Raw genomic sequence first — 23,151 nt, 5'->3', positions numbered from 1 at the left:
ATACCCAGCAATTAGTGGCATTGCTGGTCTGGTGAGAATGGTGTAACTTACGGATGAATGTATTGTTGCGCATGGCTAAACGATAGGACAGTTCATGAGGGGGCAGGTCACTAAAAGTGAGCTCCACAGTGTCATTAGAGGAAGCATGTACATGTGATTCAAGAGGAAAAAAAACATGTAACAGTAAACTTATGCAGATTATCGTAAGACTCAGAAGAAACATGGAAAACAATGCGATTATGCATCCGCTGTGCAAAACTTTACAGTGCTTTTTCCTTTTCTCGTTACGCCTATCTCTCTGACTACTTGGGTCTATCTTATACATGTCAGAAACCTGTCTAACCGCTTCACCCAGGGGGGGACTTAAACAATTAAACGCTGTCTGACTTACTAGACCTTAGCTTGGAACAGTACTCCTCTTGGGGAGTTTTCTCTAGCAGGGGAAGTTTAGAGTCAGAAAGTGGGCAGTCCTTAATCGGAATTTCTGGACACAGTCCGTGAACTTTTTTCACGTGGCTCGAATGCAGCCATCCTTTTCTTCCTTCTAGCTTGACTGCAGTTCTTGTGGACATCAACACCAATTTAGGCTGTTTCCATCTGGGTTCCAGCGGACTCTTCCTGTCAAAATTTCTCACGTAGACGTGGTCACCAGGAACGACGTCATGCGGTTTTACTTGGGTGTTGTCCGGAAAGGCAGCTGCGACCTGTGAACGACAAGATTGTAGTGCAGACATCAAGGAAGCCAAGTAATCTCTCAACATAGTACTTTCAATATCGGTAATGCGTCTTGGCATAGGCGTACCCCACATGTTCGGGGGACGACCAAAAATAACCTCGTAAGGAGACAATCCTGTCCTAGAATGGGCTACCATTCGCATGTAAAAGAGTGCAACTGGCAAGGCAACTATCCAATCTACACCTTTCTCGGCACATATTTTGGCTAAGCGTGTTTTCAGGGTCTGATTATGTCTCTCTACGAGACCTGCGGCTTCAGGATGTCGGACACAGTGGAACTTCCACTGGTAACCTAACAGGAGTGATACCTGTTTCATAAGCTCGGACGAGAATGGCTGTCCATTATCAGAGTACACGACACGGGGCAAACCGTACCGTGGGAAGAACTCACGTACCAGCTGTTTGGCAGTGGTTGCAGCAGTGTAATCGGGGACTGGATATGCTTCTGTCCATCGGGAAAGAGCACATACAACTACGAGGACATACTTGAATCCTCGGCATCTGTCCATCTGGATATAATCCATCTGGAGGACTTCAAAAGGATGGTCAGGAGGATGAAATCCACCCTGTTCCACGGGGACACCTTTTCCTGGATTGAACTGACAACAGATCATGCAAGTACGCACTTTCTGTTTCGCTGCTGCTCGTAAATGTTTGTTGAACCAGAGATTCTGTAAACTGTCTAACATGGCTTTCTCTCCTAAGTGTGGTGGACTATGTGCTGTATTAATTATGATTTGAACCATAGAGTCGGGGAGGAACCATGTGGCTCTTCCCTTCGTCATCCATCCCTGATCTGTTTGGATCCCTCCTTGTTCAGTCCATCTCTTGATTTCATCCGGGGTTGCATGTGCCTGTATGTCGAGTACGTCTAGAGTGGGATCCTTAACTGTCAGGCAATATGTCAGTGTAGTTATATCAGTCTTTGTCATGTCAGTCGGAACGTCTGTCTGAGCTGTGAGTTTGGCTGTACGATCTGCCAGGTCGTTACCCTGGGAAATAGTGTCGGTGACTTTGGTATGTGCTTTGCATTTCATTATGGCTATGGCTGTAGGCAAGTGTATTGCTTCTAACAGGGCTTGAATGAGGGGACCATGCTGGATCTTGGTACCGTGAGAAGTTAAAAAACCTCTCTCTTCCCAAAGGACTCCGAAGTCGTGAACGACTCCGAATGCATACTGTGAATCTGTGTATATGTTAACTTTCTTGTTCTTGGCTAGTATACAGGCTTGGGTCAGAGCAATGAGCTCTGCAGCTTGAGCAGATAGTGTGTCAATGCGGTGTGTTTCTATGACTTCAGTTTCAGTGGTCACTGCATATGCGGCCACTAACTCTCCTGTACTTGTTCTCATACATGAACCATCCACGTAAAGTGTCAGGTCTGGGTCGGTCAATGCAATATCTGTCAAGTCTTGTCAGGGCTTTGTCACTGTATTAATGACTTCTACACAGTCATGTGGTGCTGGATCTGTTGTACTCGAGGGTAACAATGTGGCAGGGTTAAGTATGTTGCAGCGTCTGATTTCTATGTGTGGCTGGAACAGTGTCAGTTCATAACCTGTCAATCGTGCTATGGTCAAGTGCTGAGTCTGGGTACGGTTCAGAAGAACTTCCACGGAATGTGGAACCTGTACTGTCAAGGGATGTCCTAACACTATTGAATCGCTTTGTCTGATAGCTAGAGCTGTTGCTGCAACTGATTTCAAGCACGCAGGCAGAGCCTGGGCTACTGGATCCAATGTACTAGAAAAATAAGCACAAGGCTTATGGTGTCCTGCTTGATCTTGTGTGAGAACAGATAATGCTGTGCCATCGCGTTCTGTGACAAAAAGTGTAAAAGGTTTACTGTAACATGGTGTCGCTAAAACTGGTGCTTGACATAAAGCTTTCTTCAAGTCATTAAAAGCTTGTGTATGTTCCTGAGTCCAAGGGAGGACAGTCGAAGTCGCTGCCTCCTGTGTTGTCAATTGTATGAGTGGCTTGGCTAGAAAAGCATACTGGGGAATCCATTATCTGCAGTACGAAGTGAGGCCAATAAAGGCCCGTACTTCCTTTTGTGTCTTGGGTTGTGGCAGATGTGCAATTAACTGGATACGATCTGGTGTCAACTGTCTACCCCTCTTGGACAGCAAGTGCCCAAGGTATACCACTTGCTGGGCACAGAATTGGAGCTTCTAAGGGGACACTTTGTGCCCCTTTTCGGCCAGAAAATACAAGACTGTCAGTGACGCGCGCTCGCAGTCACGTTCGGTCCGTGCTGTGATCAAGAGATCATCAACATATTGTAGTAGAGCAGTGTCAGTAGGCATGTGAATACTGTCTAGTTGTCTTTTCAGTGCTTGGCTGTAAATACTAGGACTTTCCGTGAACCCTTGAGGTGCACGTGCAAATTTAAAGCTTCGGCCATTTAAACAAAATCCGAAAAGGTATTGGCTATCGGGATGAATGGGGACACTAAAGAAGGCGTTCTTAAGATCAATTACAGTAAAGAACTCAGCTTCGGAATCAATGGCAGTCAATAGTGACGAAATGTCTGGGACCACTGGGTACTGTGGTACTATGCATTTATTGAGTTCTCGAAGATCGATCACCAGTCGATAGACTGGAGGTGCATTTGGGTCCGTTCGTTTAAGAATCGGAATGATAGGAGAATTACATACATTGGAGTCAGTTTCTACAACTACTCCTTGGGCAATGAGTTCGTCAATAATTTTCAGTAAGGCTGCTACAGCCTCGGGGGGCAATTTGTATTGTCGGATTCGGGGCAGTACAACACCTTGCTTGAGTGTGACACGATAAGGAGTAATGTGCATACAACCTACATCAGTTGGACCTTGCGCCCATAAATGCTGTGGAACATTTTTCAATCTTGCATCAAAATCTCTCAACACATAATGACCCTTAAAGTCACGTAAGAATATTCTCACTCCTTCCGGAGAACAACATATAACAGCTCCTAGAGCTTTCAGAGTTTTAATACCAAGCAAGTTTTCGGGACATGATTTCGTAAGCAATAAATCTGTAGTACGGGACAATGGACCAACTGCAAGGGGGACTGGTTTTGATACTTCGTTAACAATAGGCTTTCCTGAAAATCCAAGGGAAACATTCTGTGAGCCTGAGAGGGGTGCCCCTGGAACCTCGTCATGACTAATGGTAGTTCTGCTCGCCCGTGTCAATCAAAAATTTTCTGTCTTTCCCTAATACCTGACTATGTACATAGGGACCATCTTGATCTACAGGAACCTCGATAAGGGGCAAGCCAACCTCCCTCTCTAGGCTGTTTCATGTGTACTGCTGATAATCAGGATAATCGGACTGTGCATACTGGTACATTTGCTGTGTGACATGTTGCGTTGCGGCAATGGGTTGGGGTTGGGGTACAGCTACTGTCTGTTGCTGTGCATTCTGTGGAGGTTGCGGATTCTGTGGAATATTCTGTTGAACGTGTTCTGGTCTAGGCGGACGTGGTCTTTCTTTCGTTTTGCCTGTAGCAATATTGTGTCTGAGAACGGCACATTCATTTATGAAGTGACCTGGCTGTTTGCAGTAATTGCAATTCCCTTTAACAGGAGCTGCAGAATGACTAGTCTGTGTGTTCTGCGTGTTACCCCTCTTCTGACCATCTGCTGGAACAGACTGGGCAACTAGTACTTTCATTTTCGTGTCTTTCATACGTCTCTGTTCATGATCGTGTTCCTCTCTGATTCTGTTCTGGTGGTACTGTAACATCTGTAACATTTGGGAAGGCGTATTAGCTTGCCATGTACTTTCGACTTTCAATACTCTGTTCTTAACCTGTGGTAAGGAATTCTCGACTAATTTGGTCACAAAAAGATCTGGATATGATTTGCTACTTGTTTTCAGGCCACTATTAATAATGAAACATTTCTCAAATCTGGAATAAAAATCACTAGTGTCTTCGTCTTGTTTCTGTTTGCAGGCTGAGATTGCATCCCAGTCTTCCTTTTTAACTGTCAATAATCTAGGCAAGACCTGTACTAATAATCCTGGTAATGCTTTAGTTTTGTCCCCAAGACCTAAACCTGGGGTGCGTCTATTTTCTTCGTCTTCTAATTCAGTCCAGATAATCTTTTTATCTCCCACCTACCATTCTTTTTCTTTCAGTTTTTCGTAAATCCCTGCTGGCAACAATACTTTTAACATTTTAAGAATGTCGGAATACGTATAATCTCCCATAAGTAACATGTCTTTTTAATTCACGGTGGAATCCTGCAGGGTCTTTATTGTGACAAGGTACTACTTTCTTCATTTCCAATAATTCCATTTTGGTCAAAGGAGTGTATACGAATACGCGTTCAAGCGTACCCCCTGTATTCTGGACGGGATGGACTTCTCGTAAGGGATTCTGTCTGTCTAGGTGATATGGCTGTCTTACTGGGGGTGGAACAGAAACAAAATGTGGAGTCAGAAAAGTTCTGTATTTGTGACGTTGTTCTAGAATGGTATTAATTAAATCGGTACCTAGGCCTCTCCATCTTCTCAGGAGTAAGTCTTGCAATATATTATACAATGGACCTGGATCGGATTGCTGATTTTCATATAATGTAATGAGATGTTGGATCATGTATATACCAGCTAGTCGCTGTTCTTCTGGAGTAAGGCTCAAAAATGTTTGCACTACTGAATCATCTTTATATATACTGTCATTTCCAGCCCATTGGACTGCTGACCGGGCTAGTTCCTGATCACGTAAGGTATTAAGTTCATGATAACCTATTCTTTCTTTCAGTATTTTATCAGTATCTTGAAATACATGTTCAAGAGAACATTGCTCTGGTATGGGGGGAAAGGAAACGTTTCTTGTTTTCTAGACGAATGGGTCTGTCAAAAGGTCTATCAAAAGAATACTGTTTAGGGAGTTTTACTCTACCTACGTACGCTATTTTATCCTCATTCTCTACTGGAGTCTCTATTTCTTCCTCCTCCGAGGATTCATTCTTGTCTGACTCGGCTTCCTTTTCAGCCTTCTGTCTGTTATGTATTGCTACTATTTCTTTACGGATCTTTCTGGACATGGCATCTATACAATTCTGTTTATCATGTTTACAATCAGCAATATTCTGACTCCATTTTGTCAGTACCTCCATCTCTTCTTGAACAACACCTGGCCGATCTTGTTCCCTTATCAAACAATTAATCAAGAATCGTAATATTAACCCTTGTGTCTCAGCTTTCTGATATGCCATGGCCTCACGAATACATTCTGGTCTCTCCCCAGTTCTAATAAAATGATATATTTTGTCTAGATGGTCTGGCATTTCTGGTAATAACATCAAATAATCTGTAACACGTCGTAGACGTAACGAGGCTAACATCATGTCTCCTTTCTTGCCAGGTACTGGATCATATCTACAATCCGTAATATACTGTCTAAGCTTTTCATATGTGATCGCTTTCGGGGTACACTGCGTTGCTAATTCTCTGATTGTCATTCGTTGTACTTGTGGCGGGGTGCGAAGATGGCCTCCTACGGCACCTCCTGTGGCAGAAGCGAGGGCATGACCTGACGTCATGGCGGGTAGAAGAGGTACATGTAACGGGGGTGGACTCTGGGTTACATCTGTCGCAAAAGGATTGAGAGGACCAATAGTAGGGGGACCAGTATCAGTAGCAGTAGGGGAAGTGACAATAGGTGCGGGAAGCGAGTCTTGGAGACGTGGAGGGGTCGTGGCTTGAACAGCCGGAACAGGCGGTGGTACATTATTAGCGGGTGGTACGGGTACATTGGTATATGCTGGAGCTACGTCATCTAAATAGGAAGAAAGGAAAATGTCTGCTGCGGTCTGTTTGTGACGGAGTTTAGTCGGAACCAATGGTGGTGGCAAGTTACGGGGTACTTCCGGGGTCGCCTTGGGCAGGCCCTCGGCAAGAACTGGATACATGCCTGTAATGAGTGCATTTCTTTGGCGATCTAATTGTTCTAATCTGACTTGTTCTCCTTCTTCAAGTAACTCTTTTTCTCTGGCTTTTTCGGATTCTTCTCTACTTTTCTCTGTTTTTCTGATTGCTTTTTCTGTCCTTCTATGCGACTCTTTACGCCACAATTCTATGGCATCTTTCTGAGATTGTCTGGCTTTCTTTTTCCACAATGCTTCTTCTACTCTCATGATGCATTCAGCATCCCATGTCCCTGAGACAGGCCATCTAAACTTCTTTCCAGATCCTTGGTGTAATCCACCCATAATTCTAAATACAGCACAGCATCTAAGCCATGCTTGTGGTACATAAAATATCCTGGAGTGTCCCTAGGCGGGACAGGAATTGATTCTTCGTGTATCCCTTTCCTAGTACCTATCTGACGTAATTTCGAGAACAGTGGCATGGTTGGAGTGATTCGAACGTGAACACAATAAACACAGTAATAAACAGTAAACAATCATTCACCCCACAACATTAAAAACACATTAAAACATGTCGAACTGAAATTACCTGGAACACAGAAAACACATATTCTGAAAAATCGAGATAATACTGAAATAACTGGATGCACTGCTAAAACAGTACAGACAATACTGGTCCCATAGAGAGACACGTCGGACCGTATTCACCTAAGCGAACACGTCAGGACCAGGTCTGTGTACCCAAACCTGTCTTTACCGGGCACAAATTAATGAACCCGTCTAGATGCGTTCCCAACAACGGTACTCACCGGGAAGCAAGAAACTGAAGGCCTCGGAACTGGACTGGACTGGACTGCTACGACATCTGACTGTGACGCATCACGCTACCACTCATGCGCTTCGGAACAGGTGGGCCTCCGGACACCTCGGACCTTGCTCTCTCGACTAGGGCTCTGGTCGGGATCCTCCGCATTCCTCACCGCCTCGTCTGGACGTCGGACCGCAGTCTCCGTCTCCCCCGTGGGCCCGAGGGAAGATAGCAGGAAAACCCGCAAACGTGCACGGTTTCCGTCGGGGCTGTAGAAGGGGTCAAAGGCCGCGTGACTTCACCGGCGAGTAGGGAAGGGGGGGTCCCTGTTCGGGGGCCAAATTATGTGGTAAATAAATTTTACCTAATCATTTTTCCGTATAATTATCAATACAAGACAGCTCATTTAAATGAGAGGCAGAGTCCGTGGAATCTGAGTCATACGGGCTTTAATGGACAATGATCCTCGAGGATGGGATATCATGTTCCATCACCTCTAAGGTTCAGGAAGGGACATTCAACGTTTTATTAGCATTGCACATTATATATAGTAAAATGTTACAATTGAAACCAATACAGTAGGCGTAACAGGTGGAAAGAAAGAGATAAGAACACATGTGCGTAATAGGAGGCGTGTAAAAGGGCGTACACATGGGCGTGCACTGTACATGTCAGAGAAACGTCATAAGAAACGTCACATGTGGGTGGATGCATAGAGAAAGTTGCAGGATCAGCAGAAACCCTTGACCTGCATGCGCGCGCAACTAGCATGATGTGGAACTGGGGAGAACTGGGGGCTTTGACTTTAGCACTAGTGGAGGAGACTGGTGTCTGGAATGTCAGGGCAACCTGTACCTATAGCATATCTGGTATCTCATGTTTGGAGGATGTAGTGTCTGAAGTAAAAGGTCTCTCGGGCAGAGGCCGTTCAATACTGAATGCTAGTGCGTGTATACGTGTCTTGGTGCAACGTGCGGAGCCATGGACCTACCATGGTAACGGATTCAGTAAATCACTTGCAAGGAGGACAGGAAGGCCGGGCCCTTTGCTCTGCAGCCGGGAATATGTTTACCTATTGCACTAGACTGGAATGTGTTTTCGAGGAGGCTGAGCAGATAACTGTAGGCAAAACATGAATTTGGCAGGCAGTCCAGGCCGAGCCGGGCACCGCTTCGCTGGCAGGAAGTAAGGCAGGGGTCAGGGATGCGTACAGCTTTCGGAGACAGGAGAGGTGAGGCAAAGAGGCCTCTTTTAAGGGCCTAGCTCGACTGGGCCAGGAAACATGGAGAAAACGTGTGCGAAATTCAGAAGTGCACCATGTAAAGACGTTGACACCATATGCCTAGAAGCCTAATTAACGGGATTTCTTTACATGACTGGATAGCTAACATGTTAAGGATGGACGCAAATGTATTTGCGTCTTTCTAGCATGTACAGAACAGAAGTTACACGACATACAAGGAACATGGGTGCATGGATAGGGTGCGAGTGGGGGACACATTAGCTACCTGAAAATTTCTATTACCTCAAAGCGACGCATGCCGCGCTTTCACTTTGATGGCGGCTGCACACCTTTCTTTTGACGCGGCTCATCCAATGAAAGGGGTGCGGCTGCCATTAAGTGAAAACGCAGCATGGGGCGCTTTTACAAACAAGCATTTGCAAAGCAATCAGACTCGCATTTGCAAGAGTTTAAGCTATTGACATTGTAAATTACAATACCTTTACTTTATCTGTTTTGAAAATCAACACATAAATAAAAGCCATTGTCCTTTTGAATGGCAATAGCTCAAACTCACGCAAATGCAAGACCTATTCCATTGCAAATGCTTGTTACTCCTACTATCAGGCGGCGTGGTTAGATGCTATAATTAGCAGAAAGGAGGTCTACCGCGGGGTGGATAATTTTCTACTATTTAGGATGGCCCAAGATTCAGAAATTGATCTTCCTCTATTCCTTAAAAAGGCTAGATTGCCGAAACGGACAAGCTATAAGATGCTATTTGACACGAATGCTATATTGAAATGTTTTTTTTCGAGAAGACAAGTGCCGCCTTGTCATAATTTTGTTCGGCTACAGGATTGTGAAGCTTTACGCTTAGATACTTTCGAGCTCTTGTGGTTATGTAGCATTAGGCAACTTTCTTATCAGAAACCAGCTATTCATCTTGACAGAAATGCAGGAAAGTCTGGAAGAAGAATGCCATAGCTTTTGGAATAGTTTTATGCAGAACTTGAAATTCCTCACTTGCAATTGCCAAGAGATGAATGAATCCACTCAGGGCCTTTTTCAGTTGCTAGTTCGAACTGAATTGCGGGAGATTGGTAATTGGTACAGGTTTCTAAGGAAAACCTCTGATTCACCCTTGATAAGAGATAATCTAAATAAACTCCCAGAGGTAGCTGGGTAGCAAGTGTCTTATGGTGAATGGGAGCATATTTGTATAGTGGGGTATAAATACTTTAGAGCTGCAAATTTCAAAAGCATGGGATACCCCTCAAGATGGATGGCCTATTACATCCCACCTTCCCAAAAATGTATCCAAATATCTCAAACCAGTGTTTTAGATTTTTGCAGCAGGATAAAGGGGATGGGCTCCACACTTTTATTTCTGTGTTCCAAACTGGGCTGCTTCTGGCAGGATGTGTTTCTAAGCCTTAGTGACTGGTTTTGACAGTTTTATTTGGTGTATCCCCTCCTACCCGGAAACATAATATGTATGCTAAATATTTCCTATTTGCTGCTCTATCTGCCGCATGATCCCTGATAGTCAAGTATTGGCGGTCCACTAATGTTCCCACGGTTAAGAGCCGGCTTGAGAACCCTAAGAGAACCTCCACCTTCGAGGAGGTATATGCTCGGCGGCCTGTTGCCCTTATGATTTATACACCTGTCTGGGAACCATTTGCTGTATATGTCAGGAGTATTGGTATATCATGCAGTTTATGTCTCGTAGCGCTATTGGTCTCAATGGACAATTGGTATTTTTTTGTATATATGTTTAGGAAAATTGGCCTGAAATGATTCACTCCAGCACTTTAATGCTACAGCCGCTGTTTATCTCAATTGCCAAGATTTGTTTAAGGACTGCCGGTTTAACCTTCCATGGCTGGCCCAGAATTCAACTTGAATTGGTGTTTATATTTTTGCAACATGCACTTTTTTTTCAGTTGCTGCCATTGGGTATGCTGATTTGTTCTCAGGGGGAATACTTGCATATTTCATGAATCCTTTTCTATTTGCATGCACTTTATTTACATTCATGCGGTTTTTACAGATTGTCTTTATTGGAAACACTTAGCGCCTCCTTATGATGGTGGCCAAGCGAGCGTCCAGCCGAGATTGTTTCGGCCTCGAGACCAGCCAACAAGGAGTCAGTGGTCCAGACAGCCCAATACGATAGGACTGCCATGCAGGTGGTCTTAAACATCACTTTTTCCATTGCAGCTTGTGCTGCGGTCCAGAAAAGGGCTGCAGCACCAGCCGCAATAGATAAAGGCATGTGTTTAAATATCCATGCACGGTGTGACAGGCACCATGTGGTGCCTGGCACATGGTGGATAGATGTTTGGGGACCACCACATTTGCCCCCCAGGCCACATGACGGAGGCCTACTGAAGCCCTGGTAAGGGTCACCATAGTCCTTTTCCAACAGCCTTTTCATGACGGTGGGACTGCCATGAAAAGCCGTCGGAAAGGGGTATCGTAATCCCTACGACGATGCCTGAAAAGGCTCGGCCACCATTGTTGGGAATACGGCCTACCCAATGTCCTGACGAGCTCGGTGAGTCTGTCGGTGGTGTCGGTCTGTCCCTCCGACCGCTGCGCTCTCACCAACCACATCATAATGTGGTGGTCGGACCGCTATCCTGGCTGTCGGGCAAACCATCAGTGGCGGTCCAACACACATCCTAATCAGGCACTTACTCTCAGTTTAAATCTCAGGTTAATATATTTCTTGTATAGAAATGAAATATATATATATATATATATATATATATATATATATATATATATATATATATATATATATATATCTGACGTCCAAAATGCTGCTCGAACGATCCTCGACCAAAACAACGTTGATGCCGTCGGTAGTAGCAGCCGCTACCTCAATTTTTCACAGGTACTGGATCCCACCATTTGGAAGGACACAGAGACGGCACACCAGGAGATCTTGCACAAATCCTTTATTGCGCACACTTTAACCAAGGACGACGTGTTTCGGCGTAAGCCTTTTTCAAGTAACCACCATATTGCATTTTACCAAACTTATAGTCCAACATTTGTGTCGATGCTCATGAACATAAAGAAAACACTCTTCTGAGTACATTATACTCGATAATAACATTCAATATTAAAAGCATGTATGCTTAAACATTTCGTGTTCTTAAAATCATGTAGAGTGAGTATAGAACAGTTGGTGTGTTGGAACATGTATCGTATTATGTTTGGTAATACCACATTGCCTATCGGGAATTGTAGTTCCGAGTTCGGTCAGATTGGTATGACTAAGAACTACCCCAGGCGGTATGCCAACGGGGTAATGTAGTTCGGTATGTGCCTGGCATAGATTAACGTGGCCAACATCCCTTAGTATATTTCGCACAAATATCTTCCCTCATGTGTTCTTGTTTTCTGTAAAGGGACACCCGTCAGGTTTTGGACTGTAGTCCGCTAGACAATTAAAAAGAATCCCGGATCTATGTGTTTCCGAGAACTACCAAACGGGCGCCAAGCCTGCTGGGAAGTGTGGTTTCGTTAGTGCCGTTACGGAGTTCGAGACTGTAGTCCCGAAGTTATAGTGATCAGTGGGAGCTCCCTAAGGGTACCGCCATAATTAATAGGAAGAATAGGCACTCAGAACCAGTAGGATCCTACATTTAACGGATCATATGAATGTGCGCAAGCCTGAAAAGCTGCCCCCAGCCCCCTTCTGCCCCAGGCAACGCTGGGGCGGGCTGCTAGTATATATATATATATATATATATATATATATATATATATATATATATATATATATATATATATATATATATATATATATATATATATATATATATATATATATATATATATATATATATATATATATATATTACCTACTGGCGGTCGCCAGTAGGTAGTTATAGTTAGGATTTTTTTCAATGTTAAATCTCAAAATTCTATTTGAAATAACTTTGGCGCCGGTTGACGAATCTGCCTGAAAATTTCCTGAAGATGGCCTCGTCGAGCTCCGGTTCTTCCTTGAAAGTTTGGGGGGGATACGTCAAGCGGGGGCCGAGATAAAAGGGGGGTCCCAAAACGCGTTTTCCCCATGTTAATTTCCATAGGGCGGTCGATTTCACTTTTAACCCGAATGGCTGAATGGATTTCCACCAAATTTGGCAAAATTGTAGGGATTGGTAGCCCGATGTGCCTTTGCTATGTCTCAAGATATGTGCTGCAGTGGATTTTGAGAAATTAACGTTCAAAAAAATATATATATCTATAGCTGCGCACCGGTGCGCGCACCAGGGAGCGCTCCGGGCGAGTGACGCGAGGTGCGCATGGAAAGCTGATTGGCTCTCGGGTGTCTGTAAACATTCGAAACAGTCCAGAGCGGCCGCCATCTTGTGTCTCGGTAAAATCGAGACATAAGAGGTGGCTAAAACAAAGGGGGAACTGACCATAAGGCGTCAGGGATAGACCCCTTTGACCCCCTAGGTTTGATGTGGGGGCTATAAAAGGGCCCCGCGGGGCATTTAAAATATTTTTTTTTTTTGTTTTGCGCGGGGGAAGCGCCCGGTACGCGCACCAGGTATCGCACCGGAGAGCGTAAAATGAGGGAAAAAGATGACAGAGTTTTTAAAAAATGAAGTTTTTATTTAGAAATTGGAGGTAGTTCTAAAAAGAACTTTTTTTTTTCTTCTTTTTGTTGTTTTATATTTTTTTGTGTTTTTTGAACTTTTTGAACTTTTTTTGGCTTTTCTAAACAGTTTTATATTTTTTTTGTATTTTTTAAGGGGGAGAAATAAAAAAAGGGAATTGAAACTGGCTCAACTGGAGCAAAAAAACAAAAAACCCAAAAAATTACTTCTTTTTGGGGCACTTGTGATTATCACCTGCAAGGACGATGAGCTTAACGCTTTTTTCGCCATAGGCGATAAGCTTGCCACATGCAGAACAAGTGATTTTAAAATCAGCAAATCTCGGCTGAATGCAAGGCATCACCTCGGATGTTTCTGGTTCTGATGAGGTGGGTTGGTTTCTTTGGGAGGGGGTCCTTGATGACTGGGGGAGGTTACTGGCCAGTTCCCTGAACTCTGCACGAGAGTAGTTGTTTGGGTGCTTTCTGGTCATGTGCCGAATCATGGTATAGTTACCAAAAGAATATTTTTTGTTTGGGTTGCCCCGTGAAAGTTCATCATTGCAGATGAGGCAAGTCACCTTGGGCGCATTCACCTTTTTTTGCCCCTCTGGGATTGAAAAAAACTGCCATACAATGTGTGGTTTGGGTTTGTAAGGTGTATTTTCTTCTGGCAGCCATCTTCTTCTCCCCTCCTCCTCTTCCTCTTCCTCCTCCTCCTGTTCTTGACCACCAATATAATTTGGAGCTGGTCCTCTTGGTGGTTGTGGTGGTGGTGGTGGGGCAGATGCACCAGCTGATGCTACTACTGAAGCCATTATTTGGAGCAAAAAAGTAGAGAGAGCAACAAACAGGTCTTCCTCAGTCAAAGGACAAAGTCAGAATAAGGAAAAAAGGTGGGGTCTTTCATCATTTAGAAAAAAAAAACTGTCCTGAACCAATGAGAAGTGTTATTTTCAGGTCACAAGACCAGGGGCTTCATCATTATGAAACTAAAACTGTTATGAACCAATGAAAAGTGTTATTTTCTGCTCACATGACCCGACGCGCTTACGCTACGCGCCCGGGGCGCGCCGGGGGGCGCGCAGCGTAAGCGCTTCGGAAGTTTACGTTGTGCGATCGTATTCGCTCGAGTACTCTCGGGTGCGCTTACGCCGTGCGTATCACGCGGTCGCGGCTACGCGATACGTCACGATCATGTTTTCGTTTGCGATATTGGCGCTCACGGGACGCTCCCCGGAGCGCGCCTCGGGGCGCTTTTCAGAAATACGCTTTTCGGGGCGCTCTCCGGGGCGCGCTCTGGGAGCGTTCCCCCCAAAAATTAAAAAAAAAAAAATGGGATAATTGTAGGGACAGGTAGCCCTATTCTGAAGTGGTTAATATATGTTAGAGCCAAAATGTAGCCCAAATGTAGCCCAAAGTAGCCCAATGTAGCCCAAAGATGGCCACCAGAGACCAAAAATTGTAAATGTAGCCCAAATTTCAACTAGATGTAGCCCAACTGTAGCCCAATGACAGAATGTACCAGAGTGTTAAAAAGAACAACTAGAGTGCTAACAGTCTTATTTATAAAGTGAAACTTATAGTTAGGAATTAGCATTAACAAAACCTATGAAATTCACTGAAAAAACCATAGGTTTCACACCAGTTATAGTTAGGAATTAGCATTTAAAAAACCTATGAAATTCACTGAAAAAACCATAGGTTTCACACCGGTTATAGTTAGGAATTAGCATTTAAAAAACCTATTAAATTCACTGAAAAAACCATAGGTTTCACACCAGTTATAGTTAACTGGAAATTTTACTGATATAAAACCATTGAAATTCCCACGTTATAGTTAGTCGGACTCACTATAACTTGCGCGTGCAATGCACTGCTGATGACATCACATATTACATCACTCATGACATGGTGAGTGACATCACTCATGACATCACTGATGACACCATCCTTGTGACACAGTGACAGACCTCCTCTCAGTGTAAAGTAACCCTTGAGACACATATTCAAAAATAGAAACTGACATTTTAAAAAAATGGACATACCTATATCAGTTACAACAAGCAATTCTGTACTTCCACTATCTATATACACATCCACTCATTCACCAACAGTTCTATATAGTCACTCATACATATACTCACTCATCATATGAAGAGATACACCTATACATCCTGTTACACACCGACATTCATCCAAAAGTTACTCACACACATATTCACACGTGCAAATAAACTGTTGAACAACCATTTATTTGAATATAGAGTTATACACACACTTCCACCTTACTTCTATTGAAAATTACACATATTTATTCTCTTAAACAATCACTTATAGAAACACATACTTATTTAAACAGGAACTCTTACAATCTCTTACTCTCACATATACTCACTTATATACATCAATATTCATATATACTAGATTAAAACATATGTAGTTACTGATAAAGACACTAGTGAGACAGTCATTCACTCCCTAACAAACACATATAGACACTCATCCACCCATACAGTCCTGTACATATGCTGTCTTCAAAACACATACAAACAAAGAGTCAGTCACTCATGCATCTATGTGCTAAGTAATACCCCCACCAAACCATATAGACACTCAAACTGATACTAATAAAAATATCAAATAACCCATATACATACGCATGTAGCTACTTATCAACACATGTAGCCACTTATACACAAAGTGAAACACTAATATATGTATTTAAATATTTAAACATAACTCACTAATATTTATTTTTCAGAAAGACACATATTCACTGGATGGTGTCATCAGTGATGTCATGAGTGATGTCACTCACCATGTCATGAGTGATGTAATATGTGATGTCATCAGCAGTGCATTGCACGCGCAAGTTATAGTGAGTCCGACTAACTATAACGTGGGAATTTCAATGGTTTTATATCAGTAAAATTTCCAGCTAACTATAACTGGTGTGAAACCTATGGTTTTTTCAGTGAATTTAATAGGTTTTTTAAATGCTAATTCCTAACTATAACCGGTGTGAAACCTATGGTTTTTTCAGTGAATTTCATAGGTTTTTTAAATGCTAATTCCTAACTATAACTGGTGTGAAACCTATGGTTTTTTCAGTGAATATATATATATATGTCACTTTTGCAATGAGAAAAATCTGTGTTGGTATTCTAGGACTGTCTTTTATTATTTTGATGTCACTGCCCAGTGAATGAATACACTTCTTTTACAAAAAAAAAAAGAGATAGGACTCAGACTTTCACATGTTCTTTGAATTTGGGGTATCAAATTTAGTAGCTTCAGGAAGCATATCCATATTTGCAATCACCACTTAGTTAACAACTTTCAAGTGGTGATACATTCAGTTTGTTTTGCTGATGACAAAACTTCCAAAATCCTAACACAAAAAACGTTCTGCAGAAGGTGTTTGAGAAGCTTTACAATTTAAACAGCCGCAGTCGGTAGTGGGAGTACCTGCCGGGCGGGGACGTGGGGAGCGGGAGGGGCATGGTGGGGGATAGTAAACTATGGATTACAGAGGTTTACAGGTAAGTAAACATAAAAATAAATAAAACGAATTTCTTTGCTCGCACTGCATCGCATCGCATTTGGGGATGCAGCGCATGCAACGAAATTTGTTTTATTTATTTATTTGTTAATTTATCTGTTGTCCTCCGTAATCCATCGTTTACTACCCCTTACCCTGCCCCTCACCCTCCCCACGTCACCGCCCGGCAGGTACCCCCCTATCGACCGCGGCTGAACTTAAGTTGCACTACCCTCATGTTTTTTGCTGAGAGAGGTATCCTCTAGTTTCATTATACAAGTTATATTAAAATGTTTTACTTTATGCATATTCAAAACTCAAGAGATTACACTGTGATGAAAGATGCCTTTTTCTAACTCGTGACTAATTCTTTCTTCAGGGACCTCCAACTAACGGTGGCCACTAGCAATGTTGGACCATGTCAGGTATGATTCCCCTTACTGTATTTTACAAATGTTCCAATTCGTCAAAAAAGGAAGTGAAGAACTGCACATACTATTATGGGAAAGTAAACACGTTTAGGTACTAATCTGCATCAGAGATGTACAAATTACATGGGGCAATCATTTCTGTAAGGCTAATCCCAGGAAACACAGGAACTTCGAATAGAAGGGAGTAGTGGGTCTTTTTTTCAAGTGGAAAAAGATGTGACTCTTGCCAACTGTTTTGAAAATGCTGTGAAATATCACCTGCTTGGTGTCTTCCAGTGACTCTTCACTGTTTACCACACCAGTCTCTCTGGGGCATATTATCAAGGGGGTTTATCTCCGCTTTTTTGGCTTTAAAAGCCAAGAAAGCGGAGATAAAATTATCTCCCTATTATCTAGCTGTCGCTAACACCAGTTAGCGACAGCTAGTAGGAGATAGCGACAATCTTGGGCCCCGCTTTGCATGTCAGTGAAATGTATCACTAATGACATGCAGCGAGATTATCTCCAAAAGCTAACACCTGCCCCTGAGCAGTTCTTAGCCATGTTATCCAATGGTAGGTGGGTAACATGGCTAAGAGCATTAGCTCGGTAATGCATGAATATCGCTGACTTTTCATCGATATTCATGCATTTCGGCCGATTTTTATCGTTTAGGAGATAAACCTTGATGATAGCAAGGTTCCTAAGTGATAAAAATCGCCGCAGCTCGGCGATAAAAATATTTCCGCTAAGCCAACATAGCGATAATTATCGCTAGTTGTTGGTAATATGCCCCTCTGTTCGGTTAAATAGCAGAGCCTCACTCTTTTGATCAGCATTTCCTGACTGAAGCTTAATGTCTCATTTAGACATGCAACAAATACAAATTACATAGGCATTGGCAAACCCAATAGGCCTTGCTTATTTTAGGTGAATGGTTTCTTTTTGTGATGGCTGGTAGTTGGGGCTGTTGAAAAAGACATCACACACCGGGACAGAAGTTGATGCAATAACTGAGGTAACTCAGATTGGACAGTAGACTATCTCTGCGGCACACAGACTAACATGCATAGGCTGCCCCATATGTGCTAATCTAAAATGATTGCTGTCTGAGACCTCACAAAACCAAGAAATGTTTAGTTTGCGCAGATCTAGTGCCAGTCAACTGTAACATAGCAGAGTTACTTTACAGGCTTTTCAAACCTTACAAGTTAAGGCTGCACACACCACAGCCAACCACTAAGCAGGATAGGAAGCACCAGCTCAACCTCTGGTAAATGGTGAACTTTTTGCCTGTGGGTGGCTGACATGCTGTGGGAGTTAAAATGATGTGGATCGTGGCTGATTTGGTGAATTTGTAGCTTTGCAAGTGTGGCAATCTATTGAGGTTTGACATTGGTGTTGACAGCGGGGGTATACAAAAGGCTGATGGTGAGTGAATAGTGTTAGCAGCTAATTGTATTATCAGTTAGTTATGATGTGGAGATATGGGTGGATAGCACTACTGAATAGTGCATACAGATAAGGTAAGTGTAGCCCATAGTGATCGATCAGTGGTACATACTCAGTGCATACATATGCAGGATCACTGATGCAATATCGATTTAAACAGTATTGTTTGACACAAATATATCAAAAACATTGTTTACCAAAATATCGTGTCCCCATACTTATAATGGTAAGTACAAAAACATCGGGAAAAAACAACCAATTAACACTAATACCATAAACTAAAATACAAAAATTTCGATTTTTTAAAATGCAAATAGAGTTTAAAGTAGTAAAGGTCAAATATTTGATATATGCATTTAATATAATGGAAATTAAATGTATTCCACTAATATTTAATACTATCTATAAATATATAAATATACAAAAACACAAACACATATGTATCCACATATATGTGTTTACGTTTATAGCAATGAATAAATAACTATATATATATTTGTGTGTGTGTGTGTGTGTGTGTGGGTGTGTGTGTGTATGTATATGTAGAGTAACATATTTATTAAAATTATGTGTCGAACATTTAATATATTAATGTCTGTGGAAATAAAACACACACACACACATTTATATATACAATTCAATAATGAAGGCATTTTAAATAATTTAGACAGTAAATCAAATATTAAAAATTGAAAACTACATAAAACAAATTCACAAAAAATACTATAAAAAGTAGGGAAATCGTTGGACTTTGGAGGGATTACATTTTTTATTCCCATTCCCATCTGTGGAAAAGTAGGGAAAGTATTTACTTTAAACAGATAACATATTTGAATAAACCTAATCATCTATAAAACAATATACACCACTTACACAACTCTTAGTTTACATAAACATATATATAAACATTAAACAATTTACATAAATAATAGACAATTTTATAAATTATAATCAATTAGAAAAGAATACTTATTAATTAATTAACTGCCGACCCTATACCCAAATAACCTAGAAGCCAGCACCTAAGATATAACTAAAACAAAAAAGTATAACATAAATTCCATAATTAATAATCAATTAAATAATTAATTCAATATTTACTGTTAACTATTGATTACTTAATAAACATTCCATCATATACCCCTACACCCAAAGTGTAATCAAAACAAATAATTATTACACATTGTACATAATTATTAATCAATACAAATAATAATAACAACTGAGAAAGTCATCCTTTTTGCCCTGTTCACCTCCATTTTTGAATGATACTGGTGGTAACTGGCTCTAACTGTGCCCTGTGAGAAAAACTGCCAGTTTCATTTTTGCCCACTGCAGATTGTTAGCTCCATAGTCTAACACACTGAAATATTTTATTTAAGTATTAATATTACTAGAAAGGACCAGAAAATGTCACTCAAGGACTTAATATTAGTAATGATAAATCCAAAAACTTACCACGGTTGACTTTATCATACCTAGTACTGGAAAGAAGTTATAGGACTTTCTTTTCTGTGAGCTAAAATCTCTCCTGAGTGGCCAGCCTTAACAGGCTTAGCCAAGCTGCTTTTCCTATTTTTATGAAATCGTGTGAGATTTGTATTATGTGTTTTGTCCTACTTATTCAATGTACTGGTGTTTTTGAATTCTTTACACACCTGTCTCCTAAGTTAAGACTGCCTACTCACAGCCAGCTACTAAGGGTTGAGACAGAGGCTAATGTGTTGAAACCTTGACTGACCTTTATATTGCATTGGTGGCCTTATTGCTAGTGGTAGGTGCATAGTAACCCTTACCAATAATCAGTATAAAGTTCAAAAGTAATATTAATCGCATACTTACATATAAATTATTAATTAATAAATAGTTAAATATTACTTAACTCACTTCCCACCCTATCACTCTACAAACCTAGCAACCCACTGTAACACTATAAATTGCTATTAGTAATTAAAAAAAAATCTAAATCACTCGAAACTGCAAGCTATATTTAAAAATATTAAAAACTTTTATACAAACAATAACGTCATAAAATAAAATAAGCACTAAAATACATTAAAAAAAACCAAAAAAATTGATTTTAAATAACTATATTATTGAAATAAATCGATAGTAAAAACAACAATAATCCTAACAATGATATTACTTACCTATTTCTGTATCACTCTAAATTTTTATTACTATATTTTCCCCGTATATTTCTATCTCCCGATATTAACAACTCAAAATGTTGTCCAAATACCCATAAGCTACAAACACAAAATGGGAAAGGATAGTTTTCAGATTTGTATTTCTGTCTTGGTTCTTGAAAAGGTACAGCTGGTATTGCTTGCATAACTTTCTGCTCAATTCTCACCCAACCCTTGTTTCGTACCTTAGTAACGGCCTATCTTGGGACTTTTTAAGCTTAGTTTATATCAGAATTACTCTGTTTTAGTCATTTAATGGCCAATTCTCACGTTGATGTAGACTCACAATTCCCTATGTAAATTGCACACTGGGGACACTGACAATTTACACTATATCATGGACTTAGGAGATGCACCAGTGCTGTACTGACTTTATCAAGACAACTTTCACATGAGTATTGTTTGTTAAAGTACTACAACTGAATAATGCTGGATTATGCCAATTTGAATTTAGAGCATCATAATGAATGGAACGCTCACTCTTTGACTAAACCTTATGGAACTGGTGCTATAGAGAAACCTAAAGTGGAAGATCATAGAAATAACAGAGGCATGTCTACCGACACCTAGGCCAGGCTCAGACTGAACCCAAACTTAATTAATGTGAATCTGCTCTTGCAATTGGCCCATGGGCTGGCAAGTACCCCCTGGTCAGCAAGATTTTTCTTGCATGGGCCGTCTTAAAGTGGGGCAGGGAACTTGCTGATGGTCAGCTTTCAGAAGATAAATGGGTCCCTGTGTGGAGGAGTTCTTTGCCTAGGAAGCTGATGTGGCTGGAGTGCATGGACTGTGCCAGGGTGGAGTTGGATTAGTGCAGGTTCAGGTAGATGACTAGAAGCTCCAGGAAACTAAAGTACATTTATGTAGCTGAGGGATCTGTTGCTCAGAGGAGTTAATCTGTGTCATCCTTCTTCATAGTTGAAAAATCTCCGGCAAACATAAGCAAAAGAAATCTCTTGCACACTGTTCTCACCGCCTTAGAGCTTCTACACACTAGTCTCACAAATACAGTTTTCCTTTTGCGCAGGGGGTTAGATGGTGTCTCTGGCAGTGAATCGCTCCTAAGTGTACTACACATCTAACGAATACTGACTCCCTCGATACAGAGCTAACTCCTGAGAGTGCAGGACAGGCGGCCCTGAGGGAAAAGAGAGAGGAGTTATTGAGGGTGCCCATGAGAATCCCCCACTGCCCCCAGAGTCAATGGTAAATCAATGTCTGAGGATGCCCCGGTTGCTCTGTTAACATAACGTTTGTACACTTGTCAAGCCCCCCTGACAGAGCATAGAAGGATACAAGATTTTTACCAATTGCAGTTTTGGGATCTTACATTGTCCTTCTGATGCTCTGTGAATTCAGGAGAGGTCAGCCATGTCTCTCACCCTGCATACTGAGAGGGAACAGAGGATCAGCATGTTTTACTCATCCACACATCATACCAAGCAAATGCAGCATTACTAATAAATAACAATTACGTGGACCATACTGATTCAGATCCAAAATAAAAATTTGTAAAGGTCATTTTCATAAAAATAATATCAAAATGCCATTCATTGCTGCTTATGGGTGCTTCAATCTCCAACCATTTTAAAAGAATCCTTATGTGGACTGTTTCCACAACACACAGCAACCAATGCAGAGGGGAGCTGGTCATTATTACCTTTTGTGTTTGTCTGTAGATAGATTACCTCTAGGAAAGAGAGAGCGAGATAGCTGAAGCTCTCTGTATCCCAGACCAAAATAGGATTTGCTGATATTAATTGAAAACCCATTATTACCACACCATTTAAAATACAGGTAGCCAGACAAATCTTAATAATAAAGGTGCATTCACTAATTTACATATTTCTAATTATCACAATAGCATGGTCTATCTAACTCGAGTAATCCCAACGTTGAATGGCATTACACAGATATAAACTGGTGCCCTCACTGTATTTAAATGCTATGGTAAAACCCCATGGCTTATACCATTAATGCAAAATGTAATATGCTGTGCTAATCATGGGCCACTCACCACACTCAAATGTAGTGTCAAATATATCACACTTTAAGCGTCTGTATATAAACTTTATATTGATATTCCTATTTAGTCTGTAATGCAGAAAATCTCATTTAACCAGGCAGTGAAAGAGGGACAGTTGCACTTCTAATCCATCGGTTTCCTTTACTAACAGGAGCATGGGCTACACTTGAAATATAACGGATTTGCATGGAAGAAGTGCAAAGAAGATAGATGTACTCTAACTAATGACGAGCCTCTTCGGACTATAAGGCCATTTAAGGAGAGAGTAGTGAAA

The 23,151-nt window shown here is 41.5% G+C and overlaps 1 protein-coding gene across 1 annotated transcript in view; it reads left to right on the top strand.

The window, feature by feature from the left end:
- Window positions 1–23,151, top strand: part of LOC147705952 (BPI fold-containing family B member 2-like) — a 126,068-nt gene that overhangs the window by 90,127 nt on the left and 12,790 nt on the right. The window contains exon 13 of the mRNA XM_086932419.1: window positions 17,180–17,225. Within this exon, the coding sequence (XP_086788545.1) occupies window positions 17,180–17,225 (46 nt within the window). The remainder of the gene's footprint in view (window positions 1–17,179; window positions 17,226–23,151) is intronic.

The sequence above is a fragment of the Lissotriton vulgaris genome, chromosome 7, assembly GCF_964263255.1.
Source record: "Lissotriton vulgaris chromosome 7, aLisVul1.2, whole genome shotgun sequence".
Classification (NCBI taxonomy): Eukaryota; Metazoa; Chordata; class Amphibia; order Caudata; family Salamandridae; genus Lissotriton; species Lissotriton vulgaris.
Note: the sequence above shows the minus strand (reverse complement) of the source record. Positions and strands in the feature narration are given on the sequence as shown.